This window comes from Tachyglossus aculeatus, chromosome 22 (genome assembly GCF_015852505.1).
Source record: "Tachyglossus aculeatus isolate mTacAcu1 chromosome 22, mTacAcu1.pri, whole genome shotgun sequence".
NCBI lineage: Eukaryota > Metazoa > Chordata > Mammalia > Monotremata > Tachyglossidae > Tachyglossus > Tachyglossus aculeatus.
In genome coordinates this window covers 15,982,217-16,001,201 of record NC_052087.1, presented here as the reverse complement: position 1 = coordinate 16,001,201, position 18,985 = coordinate 15,982,217, and the positions used below count along the sequence as shown (strand labels likewise).

General features: G+C 40.1%; 1 protein-coding gene across 2 annotated transcripts in view; it reads left to right on the top strand.

The window, feature by feature from the left end:
- NAV2 (neuron navigator 2) overlaps positions 1-18,985 on the top strand; it is a 361,092-nt gene that overhangs the window by 106,934 nt on the left and 235,173 nt on the right. For both annotated transcript variants that reach the window (XM_038764952.1, XM_038764951.1), the window contains exon 3: positions 6,431-6,483. In XM_038764952.1, coding sequence (XP_038620880.1) covers positions 6,431-6,483 — 53 coding nt within the window. The remainder of the gene's footprint in view (positions 1-6,430; positions 6,484-18,985) is intronic.

Here is an 18,985-nt window from a genome sequence, read left to right as displayed (position 1 = left end):
ATTGGATGTTCTGTTGAGAGGAACTTGATTGAGAGCTATTCCTGGTAGGAATTCTGAGGGAAGAGGAAAATGAATGATTCAACCTAACTACCAATAAGACTATTCATTCAATCGTATTTATTTACCGTGTGCAGAGCACTGTACTAAGCGCTTGGAAAGTACAATTCGGCAAGAGAGAGAGACAATCCTTACCCAAGAGCGGGCTCATAGACTATATATGTGGGCAGCTCAGGAAGAATTAAGGACTAGGCCAATGCTGGATTAGGGTTGCCTTTGAATCACCCTCTAATTTGATATTTTCATCACCACTAAGGAGCCTGGTTTGGTAAAAGGTTGCTAGTGAAATAGTGTGATACTTTCTTCACCACATGTTTTCATCGGCAAATCAATTCTTATCCAAACTTTTAGTTATAATATATTAAATACTAAAACAGATTGGACACATGGGGTTCACTGTCTAAGCAGGGCGTGGCATAGTGGAAAGAGCACAGGCTTGGGAGTCAGAGGTCAGGGGTTCTAATCCCATCTCCGCCACTTATCAGCTGTGTGACTTTGGGCAAGTCCCTTAACTTCTCTGTGCCTCAGTTACCTTAACTGTAAAATGGGGATTAAGACTGTGAGCCCCACATGGGACACCCTGATAATATGTGCCCCAGCTCTTAGAACAGTGCTTGGCACATATTAAGAGCTTAACAAATACTACAATTATTCCCCCTTCTAGACCGTAAGCCCATGGTTGGGTAGGCAAATTGTACTTTCCAAGCTCTTAGTATAGTGCTCAACACACAGTAAGCACTCAATAAATACGATTGAATGAATGAATGAATGGAGGGAGAACAGGTGTTTAAGTCCCATAGCACAGATGAGGAAACTGAGGTGGAAAGTGATTTGCCCAAATAACCACAGCAGACATGTGGTGGGGCCAGGATTAGAACCCAAACTCCTAATTTCCAGGTCCATGCTCTTTTCGCTGGGCCAAGCCATTTGGTTTTATGGATTGAAAGCTTGCCTTGTCTTTCTTGTGGACTAGCCGTAAACAGGCTACGCGACATAATCCTTTCAGAAGCAGCAGATACAGCTGATGAACAGACAACTATTGAAACAGACAGGGAATTTGTGGATTTTTATTTTTCCTAGCAAGCAGTGGTTTGGGTAAGGAATGAAGTAGCAACATCTTTCAGGTTATAGAGCAGTCTAAGGTCTCCCACACCCAGGAGATGGCTTTAGGTTGGTAACTGGATCATTTTTATGTCCAAGGAAAGTGTTACTGAATGTCAAATCCAAACCAAAACTCTTTGGTAAGGAATTCTATACCCCATTCAGTACCTTCTCCTGGGCTGTTGTGTTTACTCCATCCTAAATCCTTGATCTCAGATTAATACACAACTATTATTTCACTGCTGAAGTACTGCCTTTCACCTGGATTTTTTAATTGGGTAATGTTGATTGGAACTATGTGGTGCAAAGCTCACCTTTGAATCTTAGCTGGGTAGTTGATTGATTTTTCTTTTTCTTCATTTTTATGTTTTCTTTCCTCCCCTATGATATAGAGACAGGCCTTTTTCACCTGCCTTGTTTTTCCCTAGTACTTAGTTACTGATTTTGTACATAACTATAATTTACTTATATTAATGTCTCCCACTCTAGATCGTGCACACACTGTGGGTATGGAATATTTCTGTTATATTGTACTGTCCCAAATGATTAGTATAGTGCTCTGCACACAGTAAATGCTCAAAAAATATGACTGCTTGCAGTCTCTCATTGTTAACAATGGATTATAAGCTATGGACCACTTCAGGACCAAGAACTTGCATATGGGAATTGATTGTAGTGATAGGGATTTACACAGCCCCATTGGTACTGTCTCTTTCTGGACTGTCATGCTCCCACTGAGACAGGAGATGCAGCAAACAATTAGGTGGCCAGTAGAGTAGGAATTTGCACACAATTTCACACACAAAACATTTATTGCAGAAGTAACCACAGCATAAGGATGATGCTACATGGGAGTAGGGTTGCCAAGAAAGTCATAACAGATACTGCAAAAACTTAGGGTTGGTTGTGGTGGTAATGATGATGATATTCAAACTGATTAGGCAGTTCAGGACACCTTATCCAAAGTGAAAGCCACCCATAAAAACTGACTTCTAGGAGACAAAATCATTTCCTATTTAGTGTGCTTAGTGGAACTTAGAACAGGGTTTGGCACATAGTAATTACTTAATAAGTAGCACTTAGAACAGTGCTAGGCACATAGCAAGCACTTAACAAATGCCATCATTATTACATAATTATCGTTATTATTAGTAGTAGTATCATTTAGCAATTCTGTAATAGGGCAAAAATGGTGAGGAGAAAAAAAGATATTAGCTGTGTCCATTTTCATTTTCCCCATGTTCTTGGATCTGAGATCTAAGATACTAGTCTTGAGCTCTGTAAAATAGTAATTAGGATGGAAAAATGAATCCCATTCAAAGCATTGCTCTTGGAAGCTAAATGTGTTCTTCAGTGTTTTGTCCAACGGATTCCAAAAGAGACAATGAAGAGATTTTCTAATTTCAGTCTGTGTTTCCCTAGGGGCAGAGGGGGAAGCATCTTGCTGTTCCTTTGCACTGTAAGCTCTTTGAGGACAGGGAACATGTCTACTAAATCTATTATAGTGTACTCCTCTAAGTACTCAATGTACTCTAAGTACTCAATAGTAAGCACTCAATGAATATGATTGATTGATTAAGTGCTGGCTTTTGCTTTCCATGCTCTCCTGCACAAATACTTTCATTTAGATTTTGTATTTCCAAGTTACAAGAGTGATTGCTCTTCAGAATATCATGGGAAGGAGTTTTCTTGAAAATAGCTTGTTTTCTAAATCCTACCTTCTGCTCAGTTGCAGAACAAGTTTAGATCAGATCCCAGGACAGGTCCTGGGGTGTGAGTGTGAATTCAGAAAATCCTGGAACCCAGAGGTCTGCAGACTTCAGTGCTGTGAAGGCCTTCAAGCTTTCAAAGGACTGGAGTGAGAGGTATCTTACTGTGAGAAATGGGATGTCAAGCCCTGGAGACCAAAGAAGCAGCATGCCTAGTGGATAGAGCATGAGCTTGGGAGTCAGAAGGACCTGGCCTCTAATCCTGGCTCTAACAATTGATTGCTGAGTGACCTTGGGCAAGTCACTTAACGTTTCTATGCCTCAGGTACCTCATCCGTAAAATGGGGATTAAGACTGTGAGCCCCATGTGGGACATGGACTGTTGTCCAACCTGATTAGTTTGTAATTACCCAAGTGCTTGGTACAGTGTCTGGCACACAGTAAGTGCTTAACAAATACCATTTAGGAAAAAAAAAGGGTTCTACTCCTGCTTCCACAAAGAACTGTTTCCTCAGGCACCTGCACTGTTCTTTGTAACAAGCCCTTTTATTTGGGATGCAGGCAAGAATCCTCCTTTCCTGTATGTTTCTTATTAGGGAAATTATCTTTTGAAATCAGGAGTAGCCTGAAGACAGCTACTCCCTGCATCCCATTTTAGTGCTATCACTGTGAATTATGAGCTAGGTTTACCCGGCCAGGATAAATAGAATGAATCAAGACATGGAGACAGCACTCCCTCTCTCAGGAGGGAGGGAGGGAGAGGGAGAGAGAGAAAGAGAGAGAGAGAGTAGATAGACCTACACTAGGGAAGAAGTAATGGTATTTCTTAAGCTCTTACTGTATTCCAGGTACTGTACTAAGTATTGGGGGGGATAAAAGCAAATTGGGTTGGACACAGTCCTTGTCGCACATGGGGCTCACAGCCTCAATCACCATTTTACAGACAGGGAACTGAGGCACAGAGAAGTGAAGGTCACAAGCAGACAAGTGGTGGAGCCGGGATTAGAATGACCTTCTGACACCCAACCCCGTGATCTCTCCACCAAATGATGTTACTTTCTGAATGGAGATTTAACTACCCTGTTGTTTGTTTGGGCCTTCTCAAAATCTCCAGATAAACCAGAGGTCTCTGCCTCTATTCGATTTTGGGTAAGTCTTTACCATCCTTTTCTCTCTGCCTTTTGAGCCATCCAGAGGATTCATGAAATATAAAATGCTTTAAGCCCTCCAGAAGAGGAGTGTCATACTTGAGCTTGATCTTGGGACAAGGCAGCTGTTCTCATCTTCTCAACAACTATTTCTGGTACTTGCATGCCACTGAGGTACTCAGGCAGAGGTGCTAGCAAATGAAATTTGTTTTTCTCTTTTTCAACAAGTAAATCATTGAATGTAGAAAAGAGTCCATTTTAATACCATCTTCCTGATCTTTTTAAAGCCAGAAATCCTGTTAGTTTGCCATGTGTTAATTTTATCAGACTGCTCTAACCCCATGGTGTCTGTTGTTAGAGCAGATCATTCACTCCCAAAGAATGCACCAAATGCTCCCTACTTTCTAGTAGGAGCTATTTTTCTGTCATTTTAACAGTTCTTTTACAGTTCTATTGTTCTGTTGGATTTTTGAGTTATGAAATTCATCACCAAGAGCCCTGAGACTTTTTTGATAAAAGTTAGTGCCTTCAAATTGTCAGCTTCATTGATTTGTTGGCATTCCATACAGGAATGCAACTAATATATTTACCTTAGTTCATTTTAAAATGGTAAAATGCTATCATTCAAACAGTAAACCAGGAAACCATGCCTGTTGCTGTTAAACTTATCAGAATTAAAGTTAAGACCTTGTGGCATTTTGAAATGAGAGTCAAGAATATCTGTGCTGTGATTAGACTCTATTTTTTAATGCGGTAAGCACTTGAACAAAGTCAAGAACCTGATCAGTTCTATATTGGCTGAATCCAGATTTTACTTGATTGCAATTCACCTAGAGAGATCCCTTCAAAACTGAAAGCCATGTTTATTCTGTACCAGGGACAGCAGTGCCTAAGGTCATTTAGCCTCATTCCTACCATAATTTCTTATGTGCTATAGGAATGCCATTTGCCAAGGGTTTCCTCTTTGTGTCGGGAATGCACAACTATATTTACAGTTGGAAGGCAGGCAGCTGCATCAGGATATATTCTGGGAACTTGGTGGTGGAAAAAACAGTGGAGATGGACTGAACTGCAAAGGTTACCTTGTCGCTGTTTGGGGAAATTTGCCTCTGTCAATTCTTTTGAGTCAGTTAAAAAGAGTGAATTCTCACCCCAGCAGCATTAGAACACTACCTTTGTATTTAAACCTAAAACTAACTAAACTCCATCATTTGAGTTTCTAAGTTCCACACCATTTGTTATAGTAAGAACATGCCAATAGCTAAAATACTGAAAATCCAACTTTTGTGTCAGGGCCATCAAACAAATCCACTTTTGTCAAAGACCAACAAGCCTCTACTTGGCAGTTGATGAGACACTAATAGTTAAAGAAAATAATGAATTTTCTTTTAGACAGTCTATCCCCTATGGCAATTTGCCAGTTGTGGGTGTAGGATGATGAAAATATCCTCTTATAAATTGTGTTTTAGTGCTCTTACAAATAATCATTTGCTTAGAGCCTTTATCAACTACCAATGAAGAATGATTTTATTCATTAATCTATGTAGGTGGGTATCTCTACTGGAAGAAAGAAGAAGGGGGCTGGAAATAATTGCTATGACAGGCTGACATTTTTGGTATTTATTTACAAAGCTGGCATAAGAAATCATGAAATTGTTGCTTCCTATAATAATGAATGTGGCTTAATGACTTGCACTGACATGCTAAGGCAATCCATTTTCTTTAACTGATAGTGGATATGCTCAACCTGAGCTTTTTACTTTACACCAGTGCCCAATTATCTAAGGCATTTACTTTCCTGGGGGACTTCCAACTCTAATCTTAACTGAACCACTGACTCACTGGATAACCTTGGACAAGTGACTTAACCTCTCTGAGTTTCAGTTTCAGCCCTTGTAAAATGAGGCTAATGATATCCATCTCTACCTCTTCAGGAGAGCATCAGAACAAATCAGATAGGAAATGCAATAGTATTCTGAATGCTTCAGGAGAGTGTGTCTTCTATACATTCTGCATGTTACTTCAATTCACAATGGTCTGACATAAAAACACACCACTTTTTTCTGTTTTTTTTTTTACACATTGCTATTTTTTAAAATGAATGAAGCCATAATCCCAGTGGATTTCCTGGTTTCCAGGACATTTCAGTGGTGCCATCACTTTAAGAAGTATTATCTTCCCAGTTGTTTCCTTTCTGATGATGATGACCCTGCTTCAGCTGTCTCTAAAGGAACGGCCTATGAGTAAATCCCGCAGCTTCCTTGATATGTCTCAATGTTTCACACATTTGCGCTCATTGGACTCTAACAGTTTTAGGCCTCAGGAGTTAGCTAGCTAGCAACAAGTGTTCTGGAAATAACGGGGATATGTGCCTCTGAACAAGCTTCTGCTTTACTTGCTGTGTTTATTTTTCAGCAAATGAAAAAATTGAAGACATCAATGGCTGTCCAAAGAACAGATCTCAAATGGTAAGTGGGGTATGAATCTGGGTGTTTTTGTGTACTTAATAAATTCTGTCCCTTAACAGCACCAAAAGTTTTAAAACATTTACACCAGAATTTTAAATGTAGTGATTGCAGGTTTTTCTCTAGGAAGTTCAACTAATAAGCTAACAAACATCCAAAAGAATCATTGCTTTTCTTCTCCAACACTCTGAGGAATTTTTTTTAGTGACAAATGGCCAAGTTTTAGCCTGAATGTAGCAGATGAATTATGGAGTTTGTTTCTTAGAAATATGCTAATGCAGAATCACCAGAATGTTCGATTTTTTTTGTGAAGGCTGCTAGATATAAGATTAAAATAAATCATTTTGCCCTCCCTGAGACAAAAATAGCTTCCATATTTTTATTAAATATAGGATGTTGCCAAAAGTTGGAGCCTTTTCTAAGCCTTTAGAAATGGTGAATATTCCATCATGAAGATTTCAAAATCTATTTTTGCATCTTTATCATTGGTATTTTAATCATCAAGTTGTATTAAGGATTCATTGTGCTCAATCTTAGAATTGAAAGCAAAGAAAGTTTCATACTTTGTTCAGAATTGAATAATGTTGTTTTGAATGCTTCCATGGATTTTCCTCTTCAAAGCAAATTTCCAATATAAGAATTCTAAAGGCTTGAATGGTAGTGCTCTTTTTCAGTGGGAAAATTGGTGAACATCAAAATATTAAAGTATCATCCTTCAAGGCACATTTTATGCTGTTTGATTTTTCTGCTGAAATCTTACTGAACACAACTTTCTTTTTTCATTTTTGAATTTTTTGGACATATTACAAATTAGTATCACCCTTCAAGGCACATTTTATACTATATTTGCTTTTCTGCTGACCTCTTAGCTGAAGATAACTTTCTTTCCTTTCATTTTGAATTTTTTGGACATATTACAAATTAGTATCATCCTTCAAGGCACATTTTATGCTATATTTACTTTTCTGCTGACCTCTTAGCTGAAGATAACTTTCTTTTCTTTCATTTTTGAATTTTTTGGACATATTACAAATTGATGAAAATGATAGTTATGTCTTAAATTTAAGGGTTAATTATATTGCCTTATGTTTTCCATCATTTCCAATTACTTGAGCGGTTGAACTCTCGCAAAGTATATTTTCATCTGGTCAATTTGTTTTCATATGTGCAACTGGCAACTGTTTTCAGTAGCAAGATTTGGCTCCTGGTCTTCCATCTTCAAATCCGACACCACATTTTATCCTTTTCAGTTTGAGGAGGGGTGGTCATATTTTTTTTTTCTATTTTTGAAGTGGTCACCAGTTCCCTAAATAGGAAAATCTTGGGATAGACATCCTGTGGCATCTTTCACTTCTTCGAAAAGATGGGTTGCTATTTTTGCAACAGCTTTAGCATCTGCCTAGGATATAATTGAATTGGAAAGATAACTAATAGCTTAGTGTAGTCATGCTGTAAATAAAGCCATTTTCAGTTAAATCAGGTTCGATATTTTTCTTGAGTTAAAATGGACTTATTGGTCATGTCATATGAAGACATTTGCTTGTGACATTGTTCAGTGAAATGGCTCCAAACTTCCCACAAAGAGGAATTACTCTGAATAGATTGTGCATAATTTCAACTGAAGTGTCACTGGCTAAGCAGCCATCAAAGTTTAAAGGCTACTGCTGTGTAAATCTCTGGTATGAAAATGCAACTTACTGTGAAACTGAATTTCAGGTACTACAGTATAGTTTCCTTAGGCCTGGACCAGTAGGCCCCAGTAGGCATAAGTGGGACTTATGTGGGGATCTCGATTTTTTTTTTTTTTTTTTTTTTGGTTGCTATGTTTTGAAACCCATGCAAGAAAATAAATGCCTCTAATCGGCAGTGATTTAGTTCTAACTGATGTGGGGGTAAGCAATCTTGAGGTAAGATGAAAGCGGTCTGTAATAAAGCATATAAATTCAGAAAAACACAAGGATCGCCACTGCAACCATATAATTCTGTAGAAAATAACATAGTTTGACAACAGCTCCAAGGAAAAATTTCATTCTTAAATAATAAAGAGGCGGCTCTAAGGTAAAACTTTAAAAAATGGTATTTGTTAAGCATTTACTATATGCACTGTACTAAGAACTGGTATAGATAGAAGTTAATCAGGTTGGATACAGTCCATGTCCCATATGGGGCTCCCAGTTGTAATCCCCATTTTACAGATGAGGTAAACTGAGACACAGACAAGTTAAGTGACCTGCCCATGGTCACACAACAGGAAAGTGGTGGAACCAGGACTAAAACCCAGGTCCTTCTGACTCTCTGGCCTGTTCTCTAATCACTAGACAATGCCACTCGCCTTGTGGAGGAAAAGAAACAGCTATGTACAATTACCAGGGTCTGTCTCAGAGCATATGAAAAATGAGCACTCTCTCAGTACTTCAATACTTTTCTTCCTGGTAGTAGCATGGTGTGAAAAGAACACTCTGTAATTCTACAACAACCTCCTGTATAAAACAAGTAGTAAAAAACCTGTTACAAGCTAACAGTATATCCAGATGTCATCTAGATGACTGATAGCTAGGTACTTTATACCATACTGTATATGCATATAATTTACGTTGATATGAATACATACTGGCACACGGCAGTGCTTTAGTATTTGAAAGCAGAATAAAGTGTGTTTGTTTCAAAGTGGTTAATGCAGATAAGCATATGTGTGGCTTTTTTTGTAAGGGTTTTGCTTTCCCATAAGTGGGATCTATGCATAGGAAAAAAAAGACCACTCATTCTGTAACATTCAACTAAATGTCATCTAGCAGAATCTAATACAGAACTTTCTCATAGCTACCTAGGGGCAGAGCATAGTTCTAGGCATTTGGGAACAATATGAACAAAGGAAAAGTAATGTTCTCTGACCACATGGAGTTTCTTATATCCTCTTGTCTCCCAGGGTTTCCTTTAGACTGCATGCTCCTTACAGAATGGGAACATGTCTACCAACTCTGAATTGTATTTCTCCAGTGCTTTGTACAGGGCTCTGCACCTAGTAAGTGATCAATAAATAACACTGATGGATTGACCAAGAGCTGATGGGATCAAGCACCCTTTAAGAACCCCACCTTCTGCCCCACAGCCCCTTGGTACATACCCATAACTTTTTAATAGTATTTAACTGCTTACTATGTGCCAGACACTGTGCAAAGCACTGGGGTAATCAAGTTGGACACACTCCTGGTCCCTCATGGGGCTCACAATCTTAATTACCATTTTAGAGATGAGGTAACTAGGCACAGAGAAGTGAAATGACTTGCCCAAGGTCAAAAGGAAAGTGGCAGAGTCGGGATTATAATTTTGTTTTAATGTCATCTTCCCCTCTAAGATGTAAATTACAGGTGGGCAGGGAATGTTTCTACCATCTCTGTTGTATGGAACTCTCCCAAGCACTTAATAATAGTGCTCTGCACAGAGTAAGTGCTCAATAAATATCATGGATTGATTTTTGGAAGCTCTCGTCAAGGAATTTGCCTTCTTTGGTAGCTATGTTCTGGGTCTGTAGTTCTTCCAAACATGTTTTCACTGAAGTAAATGGGAGTCAGGATGCTATGCACCAGTACACCCCTTAGGTTTAGGGGAGCAAGAGCTCATGATCCCAATGCAATGAGTCCAAAGGTGATATTCAGTGCCTCAGGCTCATAGTTCATGTGTAATCTGAGAGTGGAGACGGTGCTCATCATGATTCAAAGAGGAGGGTCCCTATCAAGCAGATTCATCTCCTTGTGGAACTGCTCTCCAATAAACTGTGATGCTTGAATTCTAAAATTGCCCTCTAGAACAGGATATTGTGGATTGAAGAAGTACCAGGGATAAGTCATCGTCGACGGGGCTTGGGCAGCCTTCACCATCTTTGAGAAAGCCCGGGAAGCCCCTGACATCTTCGAAAGGTGTGTGGCACCCTAAGAAAGATGCTATCTTATCATCTGAAGCCAGCTTTCCCCGAGAATATCTATCTTCTATTCCATTTCATGTTGAAGTAATTTGAAAAATGAATTAACTTATGTAAATTCTATTGGCATCACACAATGCAATTGGACACCCCTGTCTGGTTTGTCAGTTAATCAACAAGTACACTGTTATTTTATATTACTTTTTTTTGCTATACTTTTTTGATAGACCGCTGTTGGGAAATAAGGGACTGTTTTTCTGACAACTCATGCCTTCATGGAATGATGGGTCAAGAAACAACAGTTTTGCACCTGTATAATATATGGCAAGTTATGTATACTATCCTCAAAGTACACATTTAGGGTGGTGTGATATACTTTAAGAAACCTCCCTTAGTGTGGGGCTCATCAAAAATGTAACTTCCACACTATAGGAGAACTGAATGCATTTGCTGACATCCTTCAGAGTGCTAGTTTCAGCACTCAAGACTAAGCTCCAGATTTTCCCTTCGTGACTCAATAACCTAAAGGTCCAGCTGCATACATTTTAGAGACTGTGTAGACCTAAGGTTGAATATTCCCATGATTTGTTCTATTGTGAGCTTTTTAGCACAAGTACTAGGACTCTGCATTCTTCATAAACTCTACACAGATGCTGGCACAATGTTATGAGCACAGAAGGTGCTTGATAAATGTTGTCTGGCTGGTGAGATGGAGATTTTTGTGGCTTGTGTTTCTATTTACCTAATTCATATGGAAGAGTTATTGGGAGAGGGTAATGGAAAAGATATAGAAATATGACCTCATCAAAGATTATAAATGTGCTATCCAAACCGGGACGTTACTATTTTCTGGGTTGGAAAATCCAAACCTTGTCATTGATACCTTTTTTTCCCTGGTTCAATATGATATGACACTATCTGGTCTGGAAAAGCCAATCCTCTAGTGAAAAACCTAGTGTTGCGCTGAGAGCTGCAAAGTGGTCAACATATTTATTCTTTGCTGGAGTGGGATTAGGCTACCAGTGGTTCTCTGGCATTGAGCCCATTGCCTCTCTAAAGGGACTTAACATGCAGGATTTTCTGTTTCCAGTAAATTTGTCAAAGATGTTTTAGTGAGCTGCCAGATTTCAGCTGTGAAAATATGAGGCACAGGGAGGATTCTGATTTTACTCACCTTTTGCTCCTGCCGGCACAGGTGGAGTTTGGTGCTGTGATGGTAAACAGTGTTCTGGTGGCAACCTAAGCACTAAAACAAATGTACCAGTCCATCTCATGGATAACTGTACCTTTATAATATTGCTAAGATCTGCCCTTTCCAAACTGCTACCATGCTGATTCAAGCAGTTGTCCTCTGCCACTTGTCTGCTGTGTGATCTTGGGCAAGTCAATTCACTTCTCTGTGCCTCGGTTAGCTCACCTGTAAAATAAGAATTAAGACTATGAGCCCCATTTGGGTCAGGGATTGTGTCCCACTCAATTTGCTTGCATCCACCCCAGTGTTTAGTACAGTGCCTGGAACAGAATAAGTGCTTTACAAATATTATTATTGTTATTATTATCCTGCCTTAACTACTGCATCTTTCTCCTCGCTGACCTCCTGGCCTCTCATCTCTCCCCACTCCAGTCCTTAATTCACTCTGTTTCATAAATCATTTATCAACAAAAACATTCAGTTCATGTCTCTAAACTCCTCAATGGCTGACCATCCACCTCTGCATCAAACATTTTCTTTAAATGACTTTAAAGCACTCAATCGGCCTGCCCCATCGTACCTCACCTCACTAATCTCCTACTATAGCCCAGCCTGCATACTCTACTCCTCTAGTGTCAGCTTACTCACTATGCCCCAATCTCATCTATCACACCACCAACCCCTTTCCCACATCATCCCCCTAGCCTGGAACCTCCTCTCCCTCCAAATACTCTAGACCTCCACTCTCTCCATCTTCGAAGCATTACTAAGGTCACATCTCCAAAAGGCCCAATTAAACCCTCTTTTCCCCTGTTCACTCTCCTTTCTGCATCATCTCTGTACTTCAATCTGCGAAATTTGGACATTTGAAATTTGCCACAACTCCACAGCATTTATGTACATATTTTTAAATTACATATTATGAATTATTCTTACTAATGTCTATCTACCCCTCTAGACTGTGAGCTCATTTTGGGCAGGGACCATGTCTATTAATTTTGCTGTATTGTACTCTCCCAAGTGCTTACTACAGTGCTCTGCACGTAGTACATGCTCAATAAATATGAATGACTTTTGTTTTATTATTTTAATCTATTATTTTACTCTATTGTCTAGTACATTTGCTGTTATGGTTCCCCCCCACCCCACAAGCCCGCACCCTCCCCAACTTCTGAAGAACCAGGATTGTATCATTTGTTTTCACTGTGTTCTTTCAAGCACTTAATACTGTGTGCTCAATCAAAACAAATGATGATTATAATGGTGAAAGAGAAGGCTACAGAGGCCTGAGCTGACTGACCATAGTGTCAGGAGGCTCTGTCTTCACTGGGTCTTCCCCACCCTACACTCCCATGGAGAATCAGAGGTTGGTTATTTTCTTGGAATTGAGCCTAAAGTTTGGCAGGGAGTTGGCTAATGAGCAATGAGCTCATGAACAAAAACTTTTTCTCCTTCCTTCTGTCTTAGTTTAGTGCCTATGTTTCTCACTAGATTGTAAACTCCTGGAAACAATTCTACTAATCATGCTCTCCCTGACTCTTCAATCATCAGTCAATAAATCCTCTTTATTGAGTGTTTACTTTGTGCAGATCACTGTACTAAGCTCTTGGGAGAGTAAAATATAACAGAGATGGTAGATACATTCCTTGCCCATATGGAGCTTACCATCTAGAAGTGGAATCAGTAATTAAAATAAATTATAGATATGTACATAAGGGCTGTGGGTCTGAGGATAGGGTAAATAGAGTACAAAGTTAAGTGCAAGGATAAAGGAGAAAGGAACTGGAAGAAGGGAAATGAAGCCTTAGTTGAAGAAGCCATCTTGGAGGTTGTTTAATTTTATTAAAGCTTTGAAGTGGGGGAGAATGGTTGTCTGTTGTATAGGAAAGACAAGAGAGTTCCAGGACAAGGGCAAGATGTGGGCGATAGGTCAGTGGTGAGTTAGGCAAGATCAAGGTACATTGAGTAGCTTGGTGGTAGAGGAGCAAAGTGAACATGCTGGGTAGGAAATCAGTAAGGTAAGATAGGCGAGGGTAAGGTGACTGAGGGCTTTGGAACCAATGTAAGGAGTTTCTTTTTAATGCAGAGGTAGATGGGCAACCACTGGAGGTTCTTGAGGAGTGGGAAAACATGGGCTGAACAATTCTTTTTAGAGAAATGTTCAGGCAGCAGAGTGAAGTGTGGATTGGAGTGCTGAGAGAAAGGAAGCAAGGAGGTCAGCAGCGAGGTTGATGCAGTAATCAAGGCAGGATAGGATAAATGCTTGCATTAGTGCAGTTGCAGTTTGGATGGAGAGGAAAGGGCAGATTTTAGCATTGTTGTGAAAGTAGAACTGACAGGATTTGGTGACGGATTGAATTCGTACAGAGCTCTGCACAAAGGTGTTTATGTAAACTCATTAAGGGTAGGGAATAGGTCTGTTGTATTCTACTCCCAAGTGTTTAGTTCATTGCCCTGCACACAATAAGTGCTCAATAAATGATTGCTAATAAACACTATTGATTGAAAGCTCCAAGCAATACACAGCTTAGACCTGGTGTCACACAAATTCATGATGAATGTGCATTTCTCCCTGAGAGACCTTTCTAGGACAGTGGAGCAAGAATGCAAAATAAAAGCCAATCTAGTATATATGGGCTCCCCAGGTCCCAGGCACCTGCACCATTAATTCAGGATTGATAACAGGGGGATGAGATCAGAAGCATCTCAAGTGCTGTTTTCCCCCAACAAATTTGAAGTATTCAGTTCTTGAGAACAGTCCGTTGATGGGCAAGGTTTTCTGCATTGCCTTTCTGTTTATGATCTGATCCAAGAGCTTTAGCCACAGTAACCTCCAACTTCTCCTCAGAAACTGGCCTTCCCATCTGCTTTGTTCATAAATAGGTTTGTGTTTGTGCGTCAGAGTTGGTTAAAATGTTTCATCTGTTTAGTGTCCCTATGGTAACAGAGAGGCATCTCCTTTGCTTTAATGTGGTATGTTTCGGCACAACTATGTGTTAGTTTGGAAGGAAAAGCATTGCTTGGACTCCTGCCAGACTGTACTGAGGCAGCCTTTAGCTTAACTCCTTGAACTTCATGCTGAGCCACTTGGCTAAATATTGAGCCTGGGACGGTCCAACACTGTGTTTTTTGTTGTTTTTTTTTTCTTTTCTTTTAAGAAACTTAGCTTTCTGTTGATGATTAGGATGGAAGCTGGGTTTATAAAGCCCCCCTCTTGCCCTTTAGTTGGAAAGCCACCAGGCTTGGGTTTTTTTTTGTTGTTGTTGTTGTTTTTCCCCCCTCTATGAGCTTCTAAAACATCCCAGCTGCAGCGTAAATGCCTGGCTGAAAGTGCTTCCCTGGGCTGTTTAGAAAGGGAAGCGGGATAGCTCCGGTCTTCCACTCCAAATGAACGGCTCTGTGGAGGATGTCTTTGTATCAGGCTCCTTTGTGAAAGAGCCTTGCCTGGTTCCCTTTTGGCAGAGAAGAAACAGAGGGCTGGAAGCAGAGAGTGCACCTCATCATGTCTCTGGAGAATCTTACAGCAAAAATTCCTGATTGGTGTACCCATGCCAGGCCCCCAGTAAGTCGCTAGGAACCATTTTAGGTTTTTCTGCTTATTGTTGGAGGCATTTCCAAATAGGTGGACCTGTATTATCTTGCAACTGTGCAGCTATTGCTGTTGCTTCTCTTTTTATTTATTTTACTTCTCTTTTACTTTATCTTTACTTGAGAAGCAGCATGGCCTAGTGGAAGGAACATGGGCATATGAATAAGAGAACCTAGGTTCTAACTCCATACACTGCCACTTATGTGCTGCGTGACCTTGGACAAGTCACTTAACTTTTCTGCCTCTGTTTTCTCATCTGTAAAGTGGAAATTGAATCCTGCTCCCTTCTTCTTAGACTGTGAACCTCATGGGGGACAGGGACTGGGTCCAACCTGATTATCTTTTATCTAACCCAGTATTTAGTATAGTACATGTCACATAGTAAGCTCTTAACAAGTACCACAATACTACTACTAATGATGATAATTTTAACACCCCTTCCTCACCCTTTTTGTCAGGGATTTCTGGCTGGAGGAGAGGATAATGAGGTAAAAGGAGAACAGGGATGTGGAAACTGAAACAGGGCAGTAGTGCATGCCTTGCCCTTTGATAGACCAGTCAGACTCTGCCAGACTCTGTCATACTCACCCTAATTATCCAAGCAACCCTGGCACATGTTTAACACCAGTATCTGAGTGCCTAGGAAGGCAGGAGTGTATGGAAAAAATGTGTGTTGGTTTCAACCCAGTGAAGAAAAAGGTAACTTCTTTTCCACACTGAGCTCTGCCAGCTATACCTTTAACTTGGGTTTTGAAGTTGAAATAGACTAAAATGAACAGACAGAAACATTACTTCCATGCTTGCAAAAATAGCATCCACTGGGACTTTCAATAGGGCATGTTTTCGTCTCATTGTTTCTTTTTTTGTTTATTTTATCTATGTCATTTTTGGGGATAAATGGAAAGGGGTTAGGAAATGCATTTTCAGCTGGCATAGTGAGGAGAGGGGGATTTAGTGCTATAAAATTAATAACCAGAACATTAAAGACCTGCTGTTTGGGTTTTGGTGAGGCATGGGACTTTGTTCCAACTGGAGAATCCCTGGTTAGACAGCCCCCTCTGATTTTATTCTAGGTACCTGATATCAGTATGAATTGCCTTAAGTTCATCTGATTGGCTATTGAGTGTGCCTAGGTGTCCTTATCTTCTCATCCTCTACTCAGGTGAAGGGGTTGATTTATGTTTCCTCTGACTCCTATAGACAGGATCTGATTGACAGGCAGATCTACCAATTTTCTGATGCTGTGAAATCTTAGTAGGACACAGAGGCAGAGAACGCTTCCAAAACTTCAAAACCCATGTCCTTCCATTTCCACCACACTCATCTACTCTCAGCTGGGAATGGAGAGGAGAAGCAGCTGAGCTCCAGGGGCATTGTGATGTTATCGCCACCCCTTCAGAGCACAGAGAGAAGGCTACAGGGAATTATGTGAGTGTTATTCCTCCACTGCCCCTCCAGGTCACAGAGAGGAAGCTGAAAGGGGGTGTTGTGCCATTGTTTTTCCTCCGAAGGACAAAGAAGAGGTGGTGGTACCTCTCAGAGTAGTTGTGTGGGTAAGGGGGAAAGAAACATCTGCGGGAGAAGGTTTAGGAGCAGGGCTCACTGGACTGTTCCATCTTCTTCCCTGGCTCTTATCTGTTGTTCCTAGGCCAGTGACTTTGTAGTTTAAACCACTGAGGCAACAATGAGACAGTGAGACACCACAGCCACTTATCTGCTCACCTAAGAGGTCTTCACAAAATGAACGAGTCATAATTCAAAATGGTAATAATCCCTTTTGGAACCATGATCCTCTTCAGATCCCCAAAGGGGTTTGCTAGTGAACACTGTTCTCCTTAAAAGGGCCTCTGAGCAGATAAGTACTGTGTGACTGATGCAACCACATTCCCAAGCCCTCCCTCAGCCTGCCACAGCACAGTGTTCCCAGCAGTAATGGTAGTTGTGGGATGCAGGTGAGGTTGGAAAAAATAGTGAGATGCCATATTCACAAGCATAGTTGACTCCACCGCATAATTCTACCCATCCTTTCAGCCATGATTTTTGAGGGGAAAGTAAACGATTTTTGTAAGCAATAATATTGGCTCATGTTGAGATAGAAAGAGGACTAGGGTCAGGGTGGGCTGAAGCAGTAGTTACAGTTTGGCAGCGGAATGTAAAGCCTAGGGTAGGAAGACAGGGTCCTCCAAGTATGGGCTCTTAAAGATGAGCAAACATCGGAGCAAGAGAAGGGAGGGGAAAGTAACCGTGATTCACTGAAGGCCTGTGTAGTGTCAAGTGCCCTCTTACTTTTCTCTTCAAATTCCTCTCCCTTTTTCCTCTGTTTTTTTCCTCCTGCTTCTTTTATTGCTAGGTTTGATTCTCTACCAAATTAGTCTCATTTCTGAGGGTTGCAACAATTATGTAAAAAGTGGAGCAATTATGAGGTAAATTTGATATTTAATTCTTGTTTTGATATATGCTTTTAGGATCTCTCTCTCTCTCTCTGTCATTGAAGGAAGAAAACCAAATTAAAACATTGAGGTTAGTAATATTCATTGTCTCCCAAAACATAGAAGGACCCTAAGGCAGTACCGTGCTACTGCACTTCACTGAGTCACTGTACTACTCTATCTGCCAGAATATGGTGATTCTGGTGATGTACTATGCCACTAGCTGATCTATAGGCTGCCATGAGTCAGCACACGACTAGAGACTTAACTGAAGTTAGGTTAACTATGTTTCTAGTTCTTTTGTTTTTCCCAATTATAATGAAATCCAATCCAGAGTTCCATAGGGTCTGTAATAATAATAATAATAATAATAATAATAATAATAATAATGGTATTTGTTAAGTTCTTGCTATGTACTAAAAGCTGGGGTAGATACAAGGGTAATCAGGTTATCTCACATGGGGCTCACAGTCTTAATCCCCGTTTTACAGATGAGGTAATTGAGGCACAGAGAAGTTAAGTGACTTGCCCAAGGTCACAAAGCTGACAAGTGGCAAGACTGGGATTAGACAATATTCCTGGTTTCCTGGTGGGAAATTTGAGATGGGGAGAATCGCTGGGGTTATTGCTTGAGAGTTAAGAAAGTATTAATAGATTCACCAGGGGACCCTTCATCCAATGTTCATTCCTGGTCAATAAGCTGAGTGACAGTTTTATTCTTCCCTTTTTTAAAAGGTGGGTTATTGATCCAGACACAGACTTGACCAATACACAGGGAGCTCACTGCCTAGGAAGTAGGGAAAGTAAGAATCTTACACCCATTTTACAGATGAGTAAGTAGAGGCACTGAAAAAATGACTTGCCCAATTTCATACAAGATACCAGTGATAGAGATGGAATTAAAACCCAGATGGCCTAACTCCCAGATCTATTTTCATGCCATTAGGCTGTGATTTTTCCTCTGCAATACTCTATTTGTATTCCACTTGTGAACAGGACTTTCTCACTGGGGAAAATCTCAGATGTGTTGATCCAAATCCATCTTGAGTGTCCAGAGACAACTGCTTGTGTTCACATTCTCCAGGGTGCCTTTACACTCTATTATAAAAATAGAAAGGTTTTAGTCACACTCAGGAAAACTACATCAAAGGCAAAAGTGAAATGATTTACTTTGCTCTAAGAATGTTACTATTTCTTTTGTCAGGTTTATGATTTCATAACAGTGTGTATTTATTCAACTGCATGCCCCCTAAATTTCTGTCTTGATTAAAACATATTTCTATTTATAGAATGTTATAGAACACCTAAGCTTTTCACGTTTGTATGTTCAAACCAGTTCATAATTTTAAAGGACTATGAAGAACCTGTCAATTAAC